Source organism: Eptesicus fuscus, chromosome 12 (genome assembly GCF_027574615.1).
Source record: "Eptesicus fuscus isolate TK198812 chromosome 12, DD_ASM_mEF_20220401, whole genome shotgun sequence".
In the NCBI taxonomy this organism is placed as follows: Eukaryota; Metazoa; Chordata; class Mammalia; order Chiroptera; family Vespertilionidae; genus Eptesicus; species Eptesicus fuscus.
Window position 1 is genome coordinate 38,704,962 of NC_072484.1, and position 25,206 is coordinate 38,730,167.

Below are 25,206 nucleotides of genomic sequence, written 5' to 3' on the forward strand. Positions count from 1 at the left end.
ACTCACTTTTATCTTATCTGCATCGCAAACCTAACTCATGATCGAGAAGTACTCTTTCCTCCATTTAATGATAGACTTACATTCACAAGCGGATTCTTGGCTGTGGTTGTTTTGAGGCTAGAAAAACATCAGGTTGAGTTGCTTCCTCCAGGATAAAAAGTAATTAATATTAGGATGGATGCGTGTAAGGTGATGGGCAGAGTGGAAACTTTAGTAATAAAAGAAAAAAGAGTAACATTCTACAGCAGTTTTCAACTGGCATGAGGCAAAACAGAGTATCAGTAGAAGATTGGGGCTGTGGAATTAAAACTAAAAATAGAAAATTTGGAATCTGCTCTATACAGAAATCCCATGGTTGCTGTTACTGATGGGAGGGTGAAGAAAAATGAACTCTTTCTCCCAGTGTGGCATAACAGATCAAAGCTGTGAGCAGTGAGAGAAGCCGGTCAAGGGGAAGTGGAAATGCCCATGAATATCACTACCCTCACAGTCTACTGACTGTCACTCTGCCCCCTGCAGTATATCCTTCAAAACTACAAATAGCTAGAAAAAAGGGAAGAGCCATAGCTTAATTCTGCAACTGAAATACAGTGTGCACTTATGTAACAACGGAAGTTGACAGTGTGATAATGAAAGCACAGAACAATGCACAATAAACAGAAGAACAATGACAAGGAATCTGAAAGTAGTTACAAAGGTGATCTGATTCAGTCCCATCTTTGATTATAGGAATGAATAATACAACTGTAAGCATAATGGGTGTGTACAATGTTGCATTCATTTGGAGAGTCCTTGTGTACACGCATGGAAAGACAAGGATTGGATTTAGTAAACCAGCTGTCTTATCCCCATTGCCATGAGAATCTGCCTTACCAAACGTTCGTGTGGATGCAGGCTACAGTAGCTGCTAGACTGTGGAATATGAGAAGAATTGCCCAGCATCCCTCCGTAGCCAGGCTGATTCATCCCACTGGAGGAGCTCCAAGGGTCACTGCTGTGATGGCCATCTGTAAAGGACAAAGAAAACCGTGACTTTTCTGAGGCATTCAGCCTTGCTTAACAGAATAGAGGTTTTTCATATACTTGAAAATGGCTGTCTCTTGTGCATTCATCTTTGTGTCAGTTAGCTGGTTACATCAGAAAAAAGTCATCATTATTTCCCCCCAAATGACTCTATATTGCTAAACAAACATAAATATTTCACATAGCAAAGTGTTCTTATAAAAAGCCAACTGTAAAAGAAAAGCATTTCTACATAGAATGATGTTAAGACAGCAGGGTACCTAATGCTAAAGGCAACATTTCTTAAAACTATTCTGATCCCCCTTTCTATGGAAACTAACCAAAAAGTTAAGTTGTTCCTAAATGTTGGGGTAAAAATAAAATACGTGAGACATTACACAGTTGGCATGTCTACAAGTTTAGAAAGTACATAAAGAAATGTCATAATGAAAAAGAACGTCTCATATTTAAGACTTTCACTTTTGTAACATATACAGTAGATAGAATTAAAGTTGCAATTACATTATGACATATAGGAAAGAGGAGTCTTGAATATATCATTCTGAGTTTTTATTTCCTTTGAAAACATGTTTTGGTATATAGATATATGGCTATCTCAAGACTTCAGTAGCAATTCAAAGAGTACACACATATTATAAGATGGATAATGTGCTACAGTCAATTTTGGGATTCTCTGAATTTTACACAACTATCTATGAGTTTAAAATAATACGAAAACTATATGAAGTATCTTTTTATATCAAGTTAATCTTTTTTGAATACCATATTAAAAACATTCCTATAGATTCTCTGGGTCTATTGGCCTAGAAGTTACTATGAAAGATTGGTTTTGTTTGCTTTAGGTTTCTCAAATTAGGGGGGAAGAACCCATGTCACTGCTGGTTCTTTCAAGTTTTCCTTCTGTCATGTTTGACAAAAATCACTGAGTGCCAGATATATACCATGCCACCAGTAGGTGTTAACTATATGGCAGGTATTGCTTTGTGAAAATAGGATTATTTTCACCAGCCTTTTATTTAATAAAGGCCTTTTGAAAATTTAGGTAATAGGCAAGTTACATCTAACACTGTATCTCATGAGGCTTCTTTTTTTCCTGAGATTTTAAACATAGAAGTTAGAATTCAGAAAACTGGAATAGTTTCAGGACAGAAAGGAATAATCTATAGATTTCTTAAGAACTATGCAAGGAAAATCATGTCTGTGATCTTGATAATTTAGGAATTGTAACTAGAAGATGGAAATTAAAGTTAAAAATAAGAGACTGCACAGTAGTAGGTTTAAAATATGCCCCTGACAGTCTCTGAATATCTTTCCCCTAAACAGCATGTTTCTCCAAGGCCTGAATTCCCGGGGCACCATGCACCCCTCACTGAAGGAAGCCGATGTGTAATGGGATGGTAATGTGAAAACCTACGACTTTCACCAAGTTATTATTCATCTACTTTAGATTTAGCCCTGAGATTGAGGGAGTTTAGATGACACACATGAAGTTCAGGACCACTAACTTTTCAAATAGATGGCATATATCACAAATAAATTGAAAATATATATCATTAAAAAGGACACGTTTGAAACATTTTGACAACATGAGGCACTATATGGAAATACATTTAGGATTTGTTAACACAGAACACTCAACCCAATGTAGACTTACAAAAATACATATTTACATAAATTATGCTTTTCACAGTAAATTAATATTTATCACATCCCATGATCTTGGCATAATGTTGTTTTGAAAGAATAGAATTAGACATGTGCAAATTAATTGTGCTCATCATAAATGTCAACTCAAAAATATTTTTGGTTTTTTGGGTATTCAAATGCAGAAAAGAAAATTTGTTCCCCATACTCTGCATGGTCAGCAGGGAGGAGAACCTATTGTTTTAAACTACCCCATCTCCTCTGCAGTGTGCAGTTTAAGCAAGCCACCTTTGTGAAGGCCGGCAGAAGCAATCTATCCTGTCAATTTTCTCCATGAAAATCTGCTTTTATTGACGAATCCTTGAGATGACAATCTTTGTCCGCACCAGCAGCAGGACTAGCCACAAAAGCTGGAGCTGATGCCCATGTGGATGCGTGGCTGCTTTTTAGAGCTGAAGGGGAGGAGCCTTTTGTAATGGCACAGAACACACCCAAGTGACATGCCCCGGGGTGTTCCTGTGAGGGTTACACCTAGGACAGGTCACAAAGATAAAGGATCCCTGTGAACATGAGCTCCATTATGCATGGAACAAATTCTCTCTATTCCTGGGGGACCCATTCAACTCAATTTTATAGATTTTCCGTGGAATTTTACAAGTGAGCTAATAACCTAAAAGAGCTAACCCTCTGAAGGGAAAGAAAATAAATCCATTTTAATCAGAATGATTTTGAGTGTGTCCACTGTAATCGAAGCTCCCCTGGTACCAGCTGCCCGAAGTAGGCTCCCTTGCTGCGACATGGCCCTTCCTAGAGCAGCGCAAGGAGGGAACTCTCATGGCACTTGCCAAAGACACACTCCCACAAGGTTTTCACAGCCTGGCAGAAAGAGTTAAAGTTCTGCGCACAGGGGATCTCGGTCAGTTCCATACCTGAATTTCAGAGTATTAACTTGGTAATGTGATCACTGCGTTCTGACAGTAAGTGTCACAGACATATCAGGAATGGAGCTTAGCTGCATCCTCCAAACTCTATTCTTACAGCAGCTGCTGTCATTTCAACCATCTTCGTTTTTTATTTTCAAGCAGTAGACAGGGGCTGTGCTATCAATGGCAAGACTATAGGCTCAGAGGCCACACATCCATGGTAATTTAGTCAAACACACTGGCCAGTTAGGAAAATAAATACATGTTATCAACCACAAAGCTATAATATTCTGCATTTGTCGGGGAAGAAAACTGGGTGTTTTGCCCTACATCAGTTAGCGTGCTGAATAAAGCTTTGGCCGTGATGAAATAATATTCTAGTTTTCAGGTAGGCCACTTCATTGATCCAAAGGAGATGCTTGTTCTTACCTATGAAACAATACGTGGCTAAAATTTTAATAGAAAGTTATTTATAATAACAAGTTGTCCCCAGGTGTGTTAAATCCAGGATGTTCAAAATATACACTGAGTCCAAACACTTCAAAACATATACACACACTCCTCTTGAGGGTGAAGATGCTGGAATGATTAGTCATGGAAGACCATCCTCCACGACATTGGTTCTTAGTAAAGTAAACCAGTCTAATCTTAACTCCTTGTTGCTCCAGGGGCTTTCACTTAAAAAACAGGTCTTAGCAAAGTCTTAAGTAGTTTATTTGTTTGTAATGAATGCATGACCATCAGTATTCTATACTTGTCTACTATTCCACTTCTTGGGTATCAGTTCAGCAGTCACTTGCCCCATCCATGGCATGACAAGACCCAGGAAGACTTTTCGCAGTGGGTTTCTGGTGAGGGGAAGAGACAGCTTACCTTGCATGAAGAAGGAGCTAGGGAAAGTGCTGGCTGCTGGTTTCGAGGAAGGGTAGCCTGGCGAGTCCCTATTGTAGTCGGCAGTGCTTGCTGATGGAGCATAAACCTGAGGAAGGAGAGGCAATTTAGTTTGGCTGGCTGCACTGACCAAAGCACTCAAGGTCCATAACTATATAGGACGCAGGCACACGGGGCTAAATTTCTACCATGTGCATTCTCAATCTGATGAAAGCCAAGAAACACCGCTCCTTTCAGAAAAACAAAAGACAAGCCCTTGCCCCCAAATGCTCAGTATATGTGTGTGAACGGGAGACTGGGTGTGATATTTTCAAGTCACAGGCAAGAACACGTCAAGTTATAAATATGTTACACAATACCAATACGGTGGTCCTGGGAGTTTAAATATCCTTTCTTTTTAAAAGCATAGGTGGCCCAAGAGCACAGGAAAGGTAAAAGCAGAAAGACGTGCACCAAGCTTCTCCCGCTTTAAAAAATGTTTAACTTTTCAATTGCAGTTAGCATTCAATATTTTATTAGTTTCAGGTGTACAGCACAGTGGTTAGACATTTATATAACTTAACAAAGCTTCTCCCCTTTTACTCTACCTTTCAATTAAAATTTTCACTTTTGAGAGAAAGAGAAAACAAATATACGATTCAAACCAAAGAAAGTGACAAATATATCTTTGAATATTATTCCTATTGTGCCAGCTTTTTGCAGAGATGCATGAACAAGGCCATTAAGAGCCAGGTCTACATAGACCACCAACAATCAGTGTGCAAAGAAGGGGGTAGCCCTCCTTTATAGTTCTTACTATATTTCTGTGTGCAGTTAACTTCAAAAGTGTGCCCAAATCCCAATTTGCTTACATTTGTTTACTAATACTCATGAGATCTGGGGAACTGGGTCTTTATAAAAATAACCTGTGTATTTTTCTCTTTATGTTTCCCTTAAAGACGACAGCATACTGGAAAGGCATAAATTCATAAGGTACAGTTTAACTGTAATTGATTTTCCCCTTGCCTTTTTTTGCTAAATATAATTTTTTAAATCCCCATCTTCTTTTTCTCCAGAAGTTCCTCTCTCCAGATGGTGGGAGACTGAGCACTGTCGTCCTCCTGAGGAAACGGATACCTTCCTCCTCCATTTTGAAGCAGCAGCGCTCACAGAATTGGCAGTGAGCCCACGTGAGACTCACAGGTCACAGTACAAGAAAGAGAAATTCACCAATAAAAAGGCAACGGCAGGGTTACCAGAAAAATAAAATAAGTCCCCCCCCTTTTTTTTACAGCACACATCAAATAAACACCCTACGAAAAATTATATAATTGCTCTCAGAACACCATGAATCACAAACTAAGTATTAATATAAGGTTTAGGATTTCACAAAGGATAGGTCCACAGAGACAGATGTGGAAAAATATGCATACACATACATACATCAAATAAATGCTACATATGCCCCACAGTGCCCTTGAAAATTGGGAGGTCCTGGAGATTGAACAAAACAAAAACACAACAGAAAAACCCATGTGCACTTTAGAAAACAAGGATTTTCCCTGTGTCATGGTGGGATAGAAGCCCTATATTTCACAAGCTAATTTTCATTTTATTTTTAAATGTTCTTCATATTTTAAATGTATAAATAGCTATTGGCTTCTATTTTCAAAGGGCTTACAATAAGGGGGGAATTTTTTCAAATATCTTTAAGGGACAAAAATAAAATGTAAGCCAGGAATCCCCAAACAAATCAATACTCTCAGTTCTGCAAAGCAAAACCCAGCATTTTCTTGAGAACTATACAATTAACAGTTTCGAAATACTCCTAAATGTATTTGGAGAAGGTCTTAAATGTAGGCTAAAAAGATAAAAGAAAACATTACCTTCTAGAAAAGGGGGAAATTGAAAATTAGATCATCTCATTCTAAGAAGAGTATGAGCATAATATGACTATAATATATCTATCTACAGGCTATTAGCCTGACAGCTATTTGGCCAGCCAGTGTTAATATATAGTACTATGTGTTATCACCAAATTTCAGAAATCGATATATTTACTATAAAACTGAAAATAAACTCTAACTCATTATTAAACCATATTTTAAAATAATGGAAATAACTCACTTTAAGATAATAGTTGAATTTTAATTATATATTTCACTACATTATCCTTAAACATGTACTAGTATATTATTATATCAACATCATTTGATGGCTCCTAAGAAGGTTAATTTTCCCCTCCTGATTTGGATGGAATTATTTGCTATTTCTTTTGTGAAATAAGGTCAAAACTTTGGTAATTTTGTTCATGTATAAGGAAGTTACGTTGACTATGAATTATGAGCAAGCTTAAAGATCTGTGGGTGAGATCATTTACTCCAAATTCATAAATGCTACCTGCGTGAAAAAGAATATCTATGTGGTTAAAGAAGTTCTTAGGACATCTTATACCATCCAATTTGTTTTTCTGGTGTTGTAGCCAAATGAAGACTCTTTAGACAAGAGAAAAATCTGTGTTAACAAGAAATGGACCACTATTTAATGGCTTTTTAAAAAAAGGCAATTTATGCATATTTTATACATTTTCTTTACATCATAATGTAAAGATCAGGTATAATGTCACTTACAAACTTCATCCTTATCACTGCAAAAGTTATAAGTGCTTTATTTGTTTACACAAATAAATATCACACAGAACTGTTATACTTTTAAAAGTAGAAGAAATTAAAAAAATATTTATTTTAACTATAAGAAAATTCAATAAAGAAATGGTCAAAGCAACTGTTAACGATATGTGACTTGATCAAGCTGCACCGCTATCAACTGCTCTTTATTTTCCACTCTTTAAAGATTACTTTCTTTAAAAATGGAGACAGAGGTATCAGATAATATTGGTGAAAACAGAGTGATCATAATGGTCATACTTCAGTTATCCTTCATGTTTTCATCTTTAACAACCTAGATGGATCAGTGAGCTGCTTCATTATTTTTAGTTCAGTCAACTATTTTGCCAATTTCTCAACCAAGAGGACAAGTTTCAATAGGTGTTCACTAGAGATACTAAATTCAATAAGAAAAACTCACATCATTTAATTTTAATTATTATTATTCTATGAAAATAGAAAAATGATGTACACATTTGTTAAATAAGATAACTTTTTACTTAACAAAACAATAATAAACATCAAATAGCTGGAATCATTTTAATGACTAACACCAGAAAATCAGTGCAATGAAAAATAGAATTAAAATCTCAAACTCTAGTTCAATGTATTGAAGTGACTCCACCAGTGAAACATGAGGAAAGTCTAAAGGGAAACGAAAATCTGCATTTAGTTTTTCTCTGATACGGTAAGCTTAGATCAAGGTGACTTTTGGCATTCCGATTCCTCCCATAAGAGTGACTGAAGAAGTGAGAAATTTTTGTTGCAAAATTGGGAAAGGGGAGAGTTGGCCAAACTTATAGGCAACGGCCTTTTAGTGAATGAACTATTTGTTGAATAAAAGCTTCATGGAAAACCAATAGCAAAGTATAGTTAATATTCAAAGTAAACACTACATCTTTTCCTTACAATCCTGAATTTAAATCAAAACCATGCATATAAAAATCCTGAGTTTAACAAAGCTCTCCAGATAAGATTAAACCCTGAACTGGTAAAAATAACAAATGTTTTCATATTTAATTTTTGTTGCACCTGGAGAAGTATTGCTATTGTACATTAGCTATTCCATCCAATGGTCCTGATTATCCTTAGTGCACATGCTTTTAACTAGAACCTCTGCCTATTAGAAAAGAAGAAAAACTAAGCAAAAAAAAAAAAAAAAAAAGAAGGGAGTAGCAGATCCTACTTTTTATTAATTAAAATTTGTAATTATCAATACAAGGCTTATTTGACCATAGTTTGTAGAAATATTCTGGTGGGGCCTCATAATTACCTTTAAGAAAATAAGATATGATATGGTATATTCAGAGTGAAACTAGAATATGTTTTTTTGGTATTTGCCTCCTGAAATGAGAAGCTAAACTGAGGAGAGCAAGTGAAGTGGCTATAGCTCATGTATAATGGGTGATAGACAGTGAATTACACCGTGCACCTTTAACATTACTATCCCTTTAGATTCTGCACATATCTGAACATATAATTTCCAAAGAGAATCAGTTCAGAGTAACTAAGTCATTGCGATCAAAACTTTCAGACCCTTAAAGAGTTGCTATAAGCTCCATGATGAGTAGAAAAGAGCAAAGCAGAATTATGCCTCAGATTCCCAAGTGCCAGAGAGGCTCACTTAGCAGCTCAGACCGTGGGAGATTTCACAAATATTCTGAAGTGTGGCAGATAAACACTCAAATGCCAAGAGTCTGTAGTGTGCGCCTGATGTTTTCGGACCGAGGCATAAGCTTTGAAGCTTCCTAGCATCTAATGGGGAAAAGTACTTAGATGATCAGCTCACACTACTCAGGCAACTAACTGGACTGGACCTTCAACTCTTACAGTATTGTTTGAAGGACATGGGTCACAATGAGATAAAAGAATGGCCCAGGGGCAGTGATACCTCCACGTGTAGAAGATGGAAAATGGACACTGTAATTGTTCTATGTGACCAAGTTAAAGATACTAGTATATTGCTAGCTGATCCATAAAGTGAGGGGAAGATGTACTTAAAAAAGACAGTCTCCTGGTAATACAGAAACAGGTTTGGCAGGATAGGAGAAATTACCCAACTCTGGAACCAGGTCAACTCTTTTCAAACTCCGGCTCTCCCAATTAGTTGTGAGGACAAAACAAAGCAATTTATCTCTCAGAGCCTCAAGTTTCCTTTGCCAAATGAGGCTATCCTATTCTTATTGTGAGGATCAGAGACAATATCTATTCAGCATTATTACTAATATATTGTAGTCACTCCATAAATGATAGTATTATTTATATCTTGTTGTAAGTGCTACTTATTGCTTATAGCTATTTTTAACGTGTCTAGAATGGAGCTGTTCCATATAGTAGCCATTAGTAATATGTGGTTATCTGAATTAAGCTTAATTAAAATTAAGTAAACTAAAATAATCAGTCCCTTGGTCACAATAGCCACATTTCAAGTGCTCAACTGCCACACATGGCCATTGGCCATCACCCTGGCCATCACCCACACAGAACTTTCCACCATGGCAGCACGTTTACTGGAAGTGCTGGTCTAGAGACACGCTTGTCTGTGAAGAGACCTACTGGGCCGTGCGCGTCACCCTCCATCACAGCATCTGTTTGCAACAATGCCAGCTTGTTTGAGACCTCCTGTTCCCTGTAGGCTACAAAAGCAAGAACTCTTCTGGTGGACTAGAGAGAGAGGCAAATTTCTACGTATCTATCCCTAGCACACCTAGTATACAACTGGTGTGTAATAAATGTTGACATTATTGAATTGCAGGACATTGTTTAGGCAATAAAGCTTGAACTGATTTTTAACACTTTCTGATCTTGTGTGTTCACAAAATTGGTAATTGAGTCCCTCCATTCTACTCTTTCTTTGTTTTTATTACTTTTTCTTTTTGAATCTTTTTGTATCACTTCTTTACAGCTTTCTCCTTCTACCTGCTACCCACTGTCCTGCCTCTTGGCATTATATATTTAAAGCTCAAATAAGTTCAACCTCATTTTACAAATGAGCAAAAAGAAGACGCTAAAGGAGTTGTTACCTGAGGGCCTAGACAGAGCCCAGGCTCCCGATTTCTTGTCCAGTCCTCTTGACACTCTCCTTCCTAAAGTCTTTTTTGGTTTTATAACTTAAGTATTCTAATGAACAGTAAAATGGCATGGAAGGTTGATAAACAGTTTCAAATAACAGTTGAAATATGCTCTTATACAGTTTAAAGGCAAAATGAATAACACTGAAGAGCATATAATAGCAACGTAAGGCAATATACAGCCTAAGAGTACAAAAAAGACAAACTACAGAAATAAAATTTATTCACCTGATATATTCTCAGTATAATTACCAAGTCAAGGAATATTTACTAGTGGAAAGAGATCCTACACTTCATTTCCGAGTGATGGTTACAGGCTGGTTTGCATTATCATCACACAAATAGGATATCTGTTTAGAGATAACACATAAATGTGTGCAGTATACTGACAGAGAGATAGGTATTTAATTATAAATGGAAATTTTGGGGGCATAAGCTGTTGAAATTGTGAAGCTTTTATTATCATTTAAATCACCATAGGCTGTCATAGGAAGTAACCAAATAGTTTTAAGTTTCCTAAAATAAATCCAGTAGGAAGAGTTTTGCTAGTCTAATTTTTTTCACAATTATAAAAAATGTGTAAAATCTACCATTCATGTATATATTCATATTTTATTTGAGCTAACAAATAATGACCTGTCTTCACTCTAACATATATTGCAAAAATATATGAAAGTGAATATGTATATAATCTCCATAAAATGAATTCCTCGACTATGTAATATATTTAGAATACACATTACTTTAAACATACATCCCTGTTTCCCATCACAAATATCATATGTAATTTTTCTACCCTTCTAAATATCAGCTGAGTTTCCATGATCTATTAATGAGTAAATTACATCTGAAGCTAAATCCAATAAATGAATTAGAGCCAAGAGTTTATCTTTCTCAGACACCAAATTTCCTTTTCTGTGTTAAGAAGTAGTAAAATGGTAACAATTTCAATCCCCTTATTTGTTCATATATGTATTGATCAAATTATATAACTGAAAGATATAAAAAAGACCCAAAAGAAAGCAACAGGGAGGAGAAGCAGGGACCTGAATGTTCCGTGACATATCAGGAGTTGTGTAAGCACACAAGATGGGCAGAATGGGCCCAGGCACTTCTCTGCCAGCCCCCCCAACCTGCAACAGGCTCAGTGGAGCTGCTATAACAAAGTGAGCCCGACCCATTGTTAAGTGTGTGCCTCCTGTGTTCGTTATGGCCAGGCAGCTCTATCTTGTTCTTTGTCCATGTAGCCTTTGACATGTCTAGAAATTTACAAGGAAGAAAAAATCCTGCTTCAATTTAAAAAAAAAAACAACAAAAAACTAAGGCAGAATCACTAATAATTGCATAGCAATATTACTGGGATTTAAACCTACAGAGGTTCACTCAAGCTATATTACAGACCTAGAGGGTTTTGAGATTTTTTTAGTTGTTTTCACATATTATCCTACAACCATCTCAGTAATGTATGCAAGAAGTTACCAATTAGGAACAAAGAAAAGAAGTAATTTATTATGGAATCACAGCTTAGCACTCGCCAGATCTGGAAAAGGACCTAGTCCCAATGCCTGCCAGCCCCAAGCTCTTGTCACAGTTGGCATGACAAAATGATGACAATGATAAAAATACTAACAGTTTACTTACGATATGCTAGACACTTCCAGCAAAAGTGTGCATATAATCACTTTGTCTTTACACTAATCCTATTGTTTATTATCAGATCAAATTCACAAACAAGGAATTTGAGGCACAGAGAAGTTACCTTGCTTAAAGTCATACAGCTAGTTACGTGGAAAAACTGGAATTAAAAATCATGTCTTTTGACCACCAGTCTAGCACATTTCTTCTTGATAGCTAAAGCTTCTTTCTTTTCAGGGTATTCATGGAGGCCTACCAGAACCCAGCTCTGTAGAGTCCTGGGTCCCCTACACTTCCTGGCCATTCTGCAGTCCAGGACCTGGGAACATTGTTCTCCCAGAAGAGAACGTGGGGTGATCCCAACCAGGAAAGCATGAAGGCGCTTCCTGTGTCCTCCTACAAAGAGGATCACAAGAAGGATCGTCCATCTGTCTTCCAGACATGAAGCTGGGCAAAGATTCAGCAAGTATTAGTACTCTCATGAAAAGTACTGAAGACAGAGAGGTTACAGAACCTGTTGAGCGGTACACCTGGGTTTAGTGGTGAAATACAAAGACACTAAATGGGTAAAAAGTACCCTATTATTTAAAGCATTCACATGAAGTGTGAATATAGTCCTGTCTAATGTGTACTCGCCTCTGGCTACAAATACTTCTTTTTATTTTTTACACCTGCTTTTCTCGTGCTCTTGGCACTAACCGAGCAGACACTGTATGTTTGCTATTACTTTCAACGTGGCGTATCCCAGGAATGTCCACTGCTAACATTTTGAGTACCTTGGCCATGGCTGAGGATGCCTTCAGCTGATCAAATTACACCTGGCTAAAGAACTCTTTGAAATACTTAATTGCATAAAATGTGGTTCAGGTGAAACCTGACTTCTTCCTGGTTACATTCTTTTGGTTACTTATTCATGTGAGAATTGGCTTCATCACCAGACTCAGGATTGGCACATATAAAAGACTGGATATTAAGCTTTTAAGCACATCACAACTCTTTAATATATTCTAACACCCAAATTGTTTCCAAGCTTTTATTTATTAAATGCTCATGAGAAATTAAAGGTAATAGTAAGGAGAACATGACTTGTCATTTCAATTAATTATTATCTCTAGTTATCTTAAGTCATAAACAGATGTAGTACATTATTTATATCTTTATTTACAGCTACACATCAAATTCATGATTGTCCATTTTTCTAATGGATCATCTGCCATCTCAGTACTACTTCTGCCTCTTTGGCTACCAATTGTTTACTTTTTTTAGATGACAACTACTGCTTATTAGGAAGTGTTGGAACATAAAAACAGTGTTGGTTATACTGCCAATAAATAGCTCTGTGACCTCTGCAGGCATTTTTTTCATTAATTAATTAAGGGCAGCATGTCTTTCAGATGACAACACATTCTAAGATGTTATAATAAAGAGATAAATTAATTTTAGGTTTATTCCAATGCTAATCATCACTGTTTCTTTTATATCCTAGTCAGTACTTAAGAAGGCCTGGTAAGAAAGTCAATCAAAGAAACAATAAGGTTAAAAACAGTATGATGAAAAAAATGTGCAGGTGCACTGTGTGTGTGTGTGTGTGTGTGTGTGTGTGTGTGTGTGTGTAGTACCTGGCACAGCACAGGCTCAAGTAGTTCTAAGTGCACATAAGAATGAATGAATAAACACATCACACACAAGATACACGTCAAACTAAGAATAACATCATACTGGACAAAGATAAACATTCATTGTTTCTGAAAAAACAGATTCTAGTGCTTTTCACATCTCAATGTGTTTTAAGGCTGAGCTTTCTTTGGAAGGTGAAGGCAATTATGAATAATAGTCCATATTGAAGATTTCTCAGAGTACCATTCCCCACCCTTTTCTCTTTGAACCCAAGTCCATAGGTTGATGCCTGAAGTCTAGTGCTAACATCCTTCACTGAATTTTAGTAGGTGTGTCTTTTAACAGGGATCTGAGCTCTAATAAGTTTGGACAACACTGAAATAAGTAAATTACTGCAGAACTTAGTTAATGTACATCACCATAAGGGGCAAAAGCTTGTATCCCCAGAGAAATTCCATGGTCACAAATCCGATTGTCAACACATCTCCAATCATCCCCCGTCTTGGGAAATAGAAATGCTGCTACAGTTAGCAGTTACTATACTTCCGTGTGATGAAGTCTCAGATCTTTTCTCAAGGATTAATTTTGAAGAATGAGAGGAAAATGGAGAAAGCGGGAGGTATGGTGAAGGTTTTATAAGAAGGGGAAGCAGAACCAAACAAAAATGCTGATTTCTTTAGAGGTTGACCATGTACAATCCTTAATGTGTCATTCCTAGCTCTCCAATCCTGAGTGTCTTTACTGCTGTGTTTGTATATACAGGTAATCACCAGGGATGGCCAGAGAGCCATCGTTCCTAAGTACACATTCCTCCCCAGGAAGCAAGAGCAATTAGGAAGAAAGTTGTGTGAGATAAAAGCAGAAAGATGCACTTTCAAGAGCAAAGACCCAACTAGAATGAAAAGATAGTGAGACAAGATTCTAACAGAGATTGAAAAGACAAGAGGAATACTCAAAGAAACATTCACAAAAGGGAATACATACTTCACTGGATACCTTCTTTGGCCCAGAACTTAATTGTATACAAGGAAATTTGGTGAAATTCTCTGATTAATCATTATTAAAAGTTCCTACCTTTACAGTATTTTAAATGATAAAATCTGCCAGCATCCATTATCTTACTTAGTAATCAGTTGGAGAAAGATTATCTATCTAAGGGATCAACCATCTCACCCATGTTCTACACTAGGAAACAGAAGCTGAGGAGGGTAGGTGCCTTCCTTTCCCAGGGGTCACATGGCTCCATGAGGGCAGCAGAGCAGGTCAGAACCCAGGTCTTTTCACCCTGAATCCCAGGTCAGAATTGTTAGCACCTGACCAGAATACCCTTCCAGACCACCTATGGTCAAGGAATCTGGGGATCAAATTTCCATATTAGTAAATGAGACCTACCAATGCTAAGTATAGTTATGGATGAATTCTACGCTGTACTTTGAAGCATCCAACTTAAATCTGGGTCCCTCATACACATGCCTTCATCTTCTGCTTACCAATTGTTATGAACAGTGAGTTTCCAATCTGGTGAAGTTTTGAACAGGAATCACTGCCATGGTACACTGTAAAATTATTACCCATCCACCCTTTCATAAAGCCAAAAAAAAAAAAAAGTACAAATTATCTTTTTTTTTTTGTCAAAACATATGGCTCTAACTACTTTCAACTAAAAACAAAAGCATGAAATAATTACCAAATGTATGACTCTGTGGCACAGATTGAAGTGAAAAAAAAAAGTATGCAAATTGTCATCATCTATACCCAATCAACCACTTCTCTATCGAATATCCCTTCAAATACCTGCTCCTCCCCCATGTCCAGGGCAAACTTTTAGGTGAAATCAGCCAGCAATATTTCACTGGCTTAACTCATTGCAGAGCTTCTAGCAAGCACCAGGCCAGGTGCTTGGGTACATTTAAAAACAAATTAAGAGGCCAGAGTTTTCATTACTGGCTAGTTGAGAGATTTCAGATGTATAACTAGCAACTAGACAATGTACAGAAGAAACATTTTGTATGTTTATGCAAAATAAATATAACATTTTCTTTATGCAAAAGAAATAACCGATTAGGATAGTTATTCTTTTTAAAAAAAAAACCCTCTCAAAGGAGGTGAGAAAATAGTAAAGGGCAACAATTCTAACAAAAATAACTAAGACTAAATGGCTCATATCTGCAGGCACATTTAAAATATAATTGTGCTGACTTTCTCTAATATTTAAATTTCAGGCATTTTTTCACTTTAAAACTTCTTTATTTTAAAGATATACAGTTTAAAGATCTGCCACCTCTATTACTGTTCTGGAATAATAAGAGTATAAATAAATATGAACAACAGTTATTTCTTTAACAATAAAAATTACAGTAAGAATGTAATTTATTTCCAAGAAATGAAATACCTGATAACTAAATTACTTTGTTCAAGAATTCTGAATGTTTAAAATAGAAATGAAAAATCCAGCTGATTGCTTAACATTAAGATAAGGGAAGCAGTTTAAATTCTCAATGTTGATGAAATTAATGAGAAAATGTTTTTACAAGAAAAGAAATACAGAAGTTTTGCATAATAAAAGGCACAGAACTGATGCCTCTTTTTTTTTCTCCCTTGAAAACTAGTATGAAGTGAGAACTTAACAGAAATATACAGAAAGGTTAAAAAGAAGGAGGAGATGTTTTCTTTTTTTCTGGTGGAGAAACACCCATTAAATACAGGGGTGGGGCAAAGTAGGTTTACAGTTGTGAGTATACAAAACACAGTTTTATTCTTGCATTATTACTTATTCATTATTGCATTATTTATTAGTTACCACTGTAAACCTACTTTTGCCCATGCCTGTATATAATTCTTTGATTAGATAGTGAGGGCACATTAGGTCGTCTGCCTGGAACATTTTAATCTCCAAATAGATCTGGGCTTTTCTCCGAATCCTTGATAGATAGATAAGTGAATAGTGTGTGTGTACACATTTGTGTGTATGATAAAACTAACGGTTTATAAAACATAGCAGCAGGGAGATGGGAAGGACCTGTTTAATGGGAATGGGGTTACCGTTATGGGTGATAAACATGTTTTGGAACCAGACGGACGTGGTGGTTGCTCAACATTGAGAATGTACCAAATGCCACTGAATCGTTCACTTTAAAAAGGTTATTTATGTTATGTGAATTTCACCTCAATTAAAACAAAACAGTGTAGCAGGCCTATAATTCATCTGTTGTCCTACACACACACACACACACACACACACACACACACACACACACACACACACACACACAATATTAGTGAGGATCCATGTGTAGGGAAATGGTATTCCAGGAGCAGAGAGCACCAAGGATGGGCCATATTTGTTAAGCAGTAAACCCTGTCGTCAGTTGCCAGATAGAAAAATTAGGTACATAATGTAGCCATTATTAGGTGAGGAGGTTGTTTTTCCGTTGAAATAAAACTGTTCTTACTGAAGTCACTCATGATCTCTTTGTTAGCAAATTCCATGTTCTTCATTCTAGTAAGTAAATGAACGTATGACTCTCCCTCATTGTCAAACCTGTCTAAAGTGACACGCCTCCTTGTCTTAGGTAAGCTAACCAGCAATAGAAATGGTCTCTAATGTGCTCTCAGGAGCAGAAGACTATCTTTCATGTATTAACTGTCATTTGGAAAATACATATTGTAACTTCTGCCACTACACAGACATTTGGTACAAATAAAACAAGACTGTGCACTGAGAAAACACTTTGAAGAAGTATGGACCTCGTTTTTCATTTGTACAGCATGTTCAGCACCCTGGTCAGAATTAAAATATATTTGGATGGCGATGTGTCTGTTTTCTTTAACAGAAAACTTCTTGAAATGTGGACAACTTATTTAGCTCCTTTCTCTAACAAGTACAAATAGCAAATGTGTACTGGTGGTAAAATATAAACAGGATTATGGATAAAAAATTTTTTTGGAAAAGAATGAGCTAAAAAAGTTTTAATTGAACATATTTAATATTCTAAGCTTTCCCAGCGCTATACTTTAGAAATTTGTAACTTTTATAAATTACACAAGTTTTATTTCCCATAAAATACTATAGGCTCCTTAGGGCAGAGGGTGTGGCTTAGAGTACACTCAATGCAATTATCTTGCCTACAGCAAGGGTCCAAAAAACATTTATTAAACAAACAAGGGAAACAGCCGAAGTGAAAGAGGACCAATCCTTTTCTTCAGTTACAAAGTTTACTCAGCAGATTTTTATAGTATTAAAGTGCCTTACAGAACTATACTTCAAGCCATCTTTGTTGAGAAAAATTACCCTCAGAATCATAAATGGCTGAGGTATTACACATGAGCATGAGCCTCTACGGATTATCAGAGAAAAGATGTCATGTGGAGATAACACAGATGTAAAAGATACTATGCTGAAATTCCACAGATGTCCAGCACTGGATGTGCAAAATTTCTCAAGGAACTCATCCATATAGAATTTATGAGCATTTCTGACTTGCTATATTTGTGATATCTGTTCCTTAGTTTCTGTGTCCAGATTTTAAAAATAAAGATTGCTTGAAATTATGACAGTCAGCCTGTGACTTAAATTTTCCAAAAAAGGTTGAGAAATTTAAACAGAATTCATAGGCAGGTGAAGAACACACATTACACTTCATGATGCTTTCCACTATTTCCAGTTGATGGGGCCTCAAAAACAGGCTGGACTGTGATAAGGAGGCACAACACAGAATGCAGAACTCCAGCTGCACTCACCACTTAAAAAACGCCCCCTTTGCATCTGCCATCTAATTCCTTCTTTTCTTTCCTGAGTCTGTTCAGGTTCCACTAAACCTGATTGGTCTGTACAGCTCGTTTTGCCCTTTGCATGTCTTCTAACTTGTGTTGCTGTCTTCTGTTTTATATTTATGGTCTACTTTCCCAAATATGTTCCAATTCCCTCAGGGGGTGTCTCATTCTTTCCATCACTCTCTCTGTCTGGTAGATAAGATGCTTGATGTTCATTTTCTAGTGATGATGATAACGATGACAATGATGATGGAAAAGCATCTTGCTATGCCCTTTCTCCACTTCTTTACTTTCCTTCCACATCCACTACTCCAATGAAACTGCTCAAGAGCTCCTGGATACTGCAGCCAAATGTCACTTTTATCTCTCAGTAACATCTGACACTGTTGACTATTTCCTCCTTCTAGTCAGATCTTCTTTCCTTGGCTTCTGTGACTATGTCTTCCTGATGTTCTTCCTATCCCTCTGGACTTTTAAATTCAATTATCTCTTGGGCATACCCATTGGAAGGGCTCCTCATTACATTCACGATAAAATCTAAACTCCTTAATTGGGTGCACAAGGCACTTTATGATCCAGTCACAGTTGATCTTTTCAGTCCTCTCTTACTATTATCCTTATGCACTATGATCTCTAGCCATTCGGAACTACTTCTTCATAATGGCATATGCCATGCTCTTCCCTGACCCAGTTATTACCCTTGCATTTTGTCTGCTTAATTTCCATTCATCCTTGGACCTCACTTCCTCCAGGACAACTGGGAGACAGGTGCCCTTCCTGGGTCTACCTTTAGCCGCTGTACTGCCCCACGGGTGCATTGTCACACTACATGTAGCAGCCAACTTCGTGTCTGTCTTGTTCAGAGCTATATTCCAGCACCTGACTCATAAACATTCAAGCTTCTTACTATTTGAGTAAAGGAGTTAGAAAAAGCCCATTAAAATGTTTTCAAAATAACCATAATAACTCCGCCCTAAATAGGAAAGGTGAAATCTACAACTTTTCTACAACTTTAAACTGATAATCTCAGGTAACAGTGTTAGTCCAAAGAACAGATAGAGGATTCTGCCCAAGTGCATGTCGATGACTTACTTCAGTGGGAGAAGCCTGAGCTCTGTTTTTGGCCCCTAAATTCCCCTGCGCTCCAGATGCCCAGAACAAGATATCAAGGAGAAAGGGCTCAAGAGCTCTAAGTAGGCTGCGACTGTCCCAGGACTTAGAATCCCTAATATTAGCTCCGCTGAGTGCAATGTGGGAAAGCAGACTTGCACGACCTTCAAGGCCAGAGAGCTCAGCAGTGACAAAGAGCAGGAGCTCTTACGTCATGATCTGGGCTTGGCAGTGCATGGCCGGCCCCCACCTTAATGTCTAGAGAAGAAAGGCACCTTTCATCTCGAGGTTTTCACCTGTGGTGGTTTATCCCTTTGATTAAATAGGCAGCATCAACCTCAGGGCCAGTTTCTTAATAATGCTTTTCTTCTGCTCCATGCACATTCCACCCAAGAGGGCCATACTAGTATGGCTGTTTCTAAGGTGACATGATCTGTGGTATTTTCTAAAATAATCTGATGTGAACCAACTGGGTGAGAAAATGCTAAGATCTGCATTTCCTTGAAATGTGATGCTATTTCTGAGCTCCTAATTGAAAAAGTTTAAACTGCAAGTAATTAAGTATGGGGGAGCACGCCGAAGGTGGCTGGTGTTTAGGCACATGGCAAACCGATCTGACATTGAACTGGGAGGCTAATATTAGGAATGGGTAAGCCAAGCCGGCCTTTGTGTTTGTTCAACGTCTCATACTATTTTTCAAATGTCATGAGCTCAGCAAAACCCAAAACACATTTTCTCAGCGTTTCTCTCTATTTTTCGGCCCATATGTATTTCGAGAGGAGTCCAATTCATATGTTTCTGATTTATTTACATGCAAGTCATCAGAATGTTGTTTTGTATGAACTATTTGATGTCCAGGAAGCCTGTTGAGCCCTTTTTCCTTTGAGGTCCCTGCCCCCCCGCACCCCCTTGCTTAGGATCAGGAAGCCATGATTTGCAAATAGAAGAAGGAAGGAAGGAAGGAAGGAAGGAAGGAAGGAAGGAAGGAAGGAAGGAAGGAAGGAAGGAAGGAAGGAAGGAAGGAAGGGAAGGAAGGAAACAAAGAAAGAGAGAATGGAAGGAAGAAAGACTCATCAGAATCCCCAATATTTTTTCCTCAAAGGTTCAAATGTTGTGGAGAAGGTAGACGGCGTAGTCTAGTACAATTCTACAGCTGGCAGGCTGCATTTCCCTGCTCCTGACACTGCCCTTCTGGATGTTAGTAATGCCTTCCTTGTGGACATAAAAGCACATATTTGCAGTGTATGAACAACAGCAGATCCTAAAGAGAGGCGATGAGCTCTTCAAAGATTAAGTGAATGGATTCTGTAACGTGGTATCTAGGCACTGGGGGGGGGGGGGATGTAGAGGGGTGGGCAGTTAGCATCCAGAGAGGAAAGTAGTTATCATCTTTCCAGGAGAGCCCTAAAATAGTCAGCACCGTTTTTCATCCCACTAGAAATTTTGCAGGCATTCTCTTTCCTCACTTTTTAAAAGTACCCTCGATTCAAGTGTGATCTGGTAGTTGTTTGCATACATTAAAAAAAACAGCATAACATAATTTTATAAATATTTCTCCACTTGTGAGTAACTACAAACTAAAAAAAGAACACCAGCACTTTTCAGGACTTCAAGGACAGAGTTAGTCTGAGGATCCCTATATTCATACTTTTGACAAAGCAAGTTTTCTTTTCCTTTAAAGAGGATTAAGACACCACATATTAAGCACATGTAGGGGACAGGACTTTTCTCCTTTTAGCATTGTTGGTGTCTATAAATTCAATAATTTAAAAGATCTGGTAGACTGCTGTAATACTTCAGGAAGACCAAGCCAGATTTTAATAACAGTGGAATTTTAAAAAAGAAATTATATATAAAACAGGTTGCCTCCATTGCAGGCTTCTCTAAATTTCAGTTCAAAACCAAACGGATGCTCAGCAAAAAGCACACAGCTAGTATGGAACAGTATCTCATGCCTCTGTAGTGTGTGTCTAAAATATAAACCCGCATTTCCCATCACTCTGTCCTCAGTGAGGGGACAGATTAGAAATGCTGGTTATTCTGAGCAGGGACTGAAAGATTTCCAACTACACCACCTTTCAAGACTGAGATATCTCTCTCCTCTAAAACTCTTTTCCATTTTCCCATTTCAGAATGGTGTCAGGGCTGAGAAGATTCAAAAAGTCTTCTCCAATCAAATCTCTCTCCAGCACAGCTGCTGTTAAGTGGCCCAAATGTTCTGAGTCAGGCTAACAGCCCCTACACTACATCATTTTGCTATGAGTTCCCAATACTATATATTTCAGTAAAGCAATATATATTTTTAAAAAATCACCAAATTGGACTTCTCAATACATCACTCTTCGAAAGCAGCTAATATGGCATGGCATGGCAACAAATAGAAATGTTAAGTCTTAAGCTGTCAAACGAAGGGTGATTTAAGGTTATGATATGTCCATTAAATATCAAATAGCCACTATTAATACATGTTACTAGAGCAAATCAATTAATTACAAGTTGTTCTGAATTCAAACAGTTCAGAGGACATTTTATTAAATTGCTGGAAGGTGACCAAATAGCAAAATATAATCATTACCAAGATTGTAAAAAAAACAAAAACAAGAAAAAAAACACAAACCACCATTTAGCAAACCAATCTGTATCTAATGAGGAGAAAGCTTGGGCAATAAAGAAAGTAGCCTTAGGCAAATATCTAGACAGAGTCAATACCACTGTAAAATAAAAACATGGTCAGTTTTCTCTACAGAGTCAACCAGACAGATATATCTCTCCAATTTAAGTCAACAATATGTTTTCAGTTTTTACTATCTTCCTATAGAGACCGTGAGGAAGTTGTCAAGTATTATGACTAGGTTTCAATAGCTGGCCTTTAGAATTTATAACTCATCTTGCATTTAAAAAACCTTTTTGGGGGACACAGTTTTGTTTTTTTTATCCTATTTTGTTGATTTTTCCGTTTAAAAGAAGGAAGACGTTAAATAGAAACATTCACTCATCATTCACTCATCAGATACCACATTATCTTTAGAAACTATATAAGTTCCTAACTGTGAGTAATATTTTGAAATGCAATAGCTGAAGCGAAAAAGGCAGCCTCATGGGCTACCCATCTGTAGGACAGATTATAAGACGTAAATTTGAGAGCATTATAGAAAAATGTTACTTGGAAAGAAAATATTTTTATGGGTAGCACTAAAACTGTCTATAATGTTCTTCCCCCCTTTTTGCCTCTCTGTTCCCCAATACTAGACCTTCCCTTGGCAAACGTACAGATGCCATCCCTGCTGAGCTGCAGTCATGAGGAGCCTCTCCATGGGTACCCCCCCCCCCCCGCTGCCACAAGTTCAGAGAGAGAAGTCGCTGTGCTTGGGAGAGATGGGCCTCCCACATGTCCCTTCCGAGGCACACGCACACACACATAAAACGCCCTTCCATTTCATGGCCTGAGATGGACAGGAAGATGGCAGCTCTAAGCATCCTGCCCCTTTGCAGCATGTGCTACAACAAATCCAAAGAGGTGCCCTGGATCACACACACACACACACACACACACACACACACACACACACACTCACACACACACACACACACACACACACACACACACACACACACACACACACACACGACTCTATTAATCTCTATTGCTGCCATTTTTCAGCGTCATTTCAATGTTTAACAACCTGAACTAATAGCCATTTTTAAACATGTCCGGAGCTTCTGGAGGGAACCCACTCCCCACCACCCATTTGTTTTTTAACTTTCGTATAATTCCGATCATCTTGATGGACTGACCTGCTCTGGGATTTTAATCGAGGGTGGACAATTTTTCTGTTTGTTTTAATTGAAGGTCCGTAATGTGGGCCACATGTTTCTGGCGGTGAGCTGGAAGTACAGAGGAGGCAGGGGCAGGGAAGGCAAAGTGGTGGGGATTTGGGAAGGGGGAGGGGGAAGGTGGGGAGGGGCTGGATGATGAAAAGACCAGTTCCACAAGCAAAGCACATTAGCAACCCAGAGTGGAAAGGGCCGGAAGGAAAACCCACCCACCTCACCCCTGCGTTCATTCTATCAACCTGCAATTGCTGCAATCAAAACCATATGTCGGTTCTTCCAGATCTTTCTCACAGGACAAACATGCAGAGGGCCTCAGGCCTGGCGTTGCCATCAAATGGTAATTGATACCATATGAGCCACAAAATAGAAAAGCACATGCAAACAGCAACCTCTCTCACTGCACCCCCCTCCCCATCCCCTTCTGGGCCCCTTGAGAGGGATGAAATTGCAGGTCTTGCCGGGCCGCTAAGTGCACTGTGCACCATGAAAAACAAGTGTATGTGGCTCCAGTAACCACCTGTAAATCAGAGGGAAAGGAGAGTCCACTCGCCAAGAGCTAGTCCCAGAGAACAGGCGAAGGCGAAAGGTCACCCTGGGTTAATACAAGGTCATCGATCATGGGGAAAAATGAGCACAGGTGTGAAGCAGATCACAGGCCTGCGAGCAGGGAACGACCTCCTGGTCCCACGGCACATCCGGCCTGGAGAAAGCTAGTTCCCACTAAGCCACATCTGTCTTCCTCTCCCCCTGCAAATGTGATAGTGGGAAAGTGGAAACCACTCCCAATTACAAGGTAATTAGAAGAAAAAGGACTCCAATCCCATATCTGCCAGTCTGCATTTTTGAAGCTCTTTTTTGCATTCCATTGTTCTCATAAAAGAAGAAAATCCAGAAAACCCGCTGAGCTGGAGGTCCTGGCAATGGCAGGCTGAATGAATGTGAGGCAGTAGGTAAAATCCGTCTCTTATTTCCGCCGACACTGACAGAACAAGTAGCACACGGCTCTCGCCTCTGCATGTATATATTTTCTTATTAACTCGATCGGGCAGAAATTTGCAGAGATTTGTTTGGATTTAGAAGTCACAACAGAATGTCAGTTTCACAAACCAAGGCTCATTCTGTGGTGAAATGTACAGCTCTGGACCCAACCATTCACCGCACACAGCTAGCTATTTGTTCCAACTCCTTTAGCAGCCGCTTCTGAACTAACAGCTAACTTATTCTAAACACACGCACTGCGTCTAGTTTTTCTTCCTTCTGCCTATCCCATTATATGTGATATTTTAGTCTTATAGATCTTATGAAGTTTAAATATTTTCCAGATGGGACCAGGCAGTACAGAACCCTGTAAACATTCTAAGTCATAAAAAGGTCCAACTGAACACTTAAAAACAGAAGAGGAAGATGCTATAACATTCTTCTTTTGCGAGCAGTAACCTTGTGAGCTAACACGGCAAACTGTATACAGGGGGGTGGGGAGGGACAAAAATCAACTCTTTTTCTTCTCCCAAATTCTCAAGAACCAACTGGTTCATCCTAATTTAGGTCCTGTCTATTTATATCTCTCCTAATTAAAACATCTCCCCCCCACCCCAAAAGATGATTTAAGCTCAATTTACAATTCACTGCATCTCAATGGGAAGAAAGAAAGCCATCGTTGTAACCGAATGAAAATTCCATTGTCCCAGAGGGAAAATAAATAAGGTCTATCAATTCCATCCGTTTGCCCAGATTCTCAGCAGTTGTCTTCCTAACAGTGCAGCCACAAAAGCCCTGAGCAAGTGGCATTTCCAAGCATCCTCCGCCTAGAGGCAATGGAGGAACATCTACAAGGACGCCCAGCACCGATCCAGGAGAAAAGGAAGTGAATAAGTGAAGGGGTAAAGGAACAAGGGCAGCAAATGAAAATGAAAGTTTCTGGTGAATGGCAGGGGAAGACAGAAGTAGGGCAAAGCACATGGGCAGCGCACACGCCAAAGCAGCACAGTGAAGCTCGGAGGGTGTCAGAGCAGGCAGGCTCAGTCACCACGTGGGGAGTCT

General features: G+C 38.3%; 1 protein-coding gene across 16 annotated transcripts in view; it reads right to left on the reverse strand.

The window, feature by feature from the left end:
• Positions 1 to 25,206, reverse strand: part of TCF4 (transcription factor 4) — a 335,268-nt gene that overhangs the window by 47,787 nt on the left and 262,275 nt on the right. For all 16 annotated transcript variants that reach the window (XM_054724480.1, XM_054724485.1, XM_054724478.1 and 13 more), the window contains 2 exons: positions 4,464 to 4,569; positions 874 to 1,007 (listed from right to left, as the gene is read on the reverse strand). In XM_054724480.1, coding sequence (XP_054580455.1) covers positions 874 to 1,007; positions 4,464 to 4,569 — 240 coding nt within the window. The remainder of the gene's footprint in view (positions 1 to 873; positions 1,008 to 4,463; positions 4,570 to 25,206) is intronic.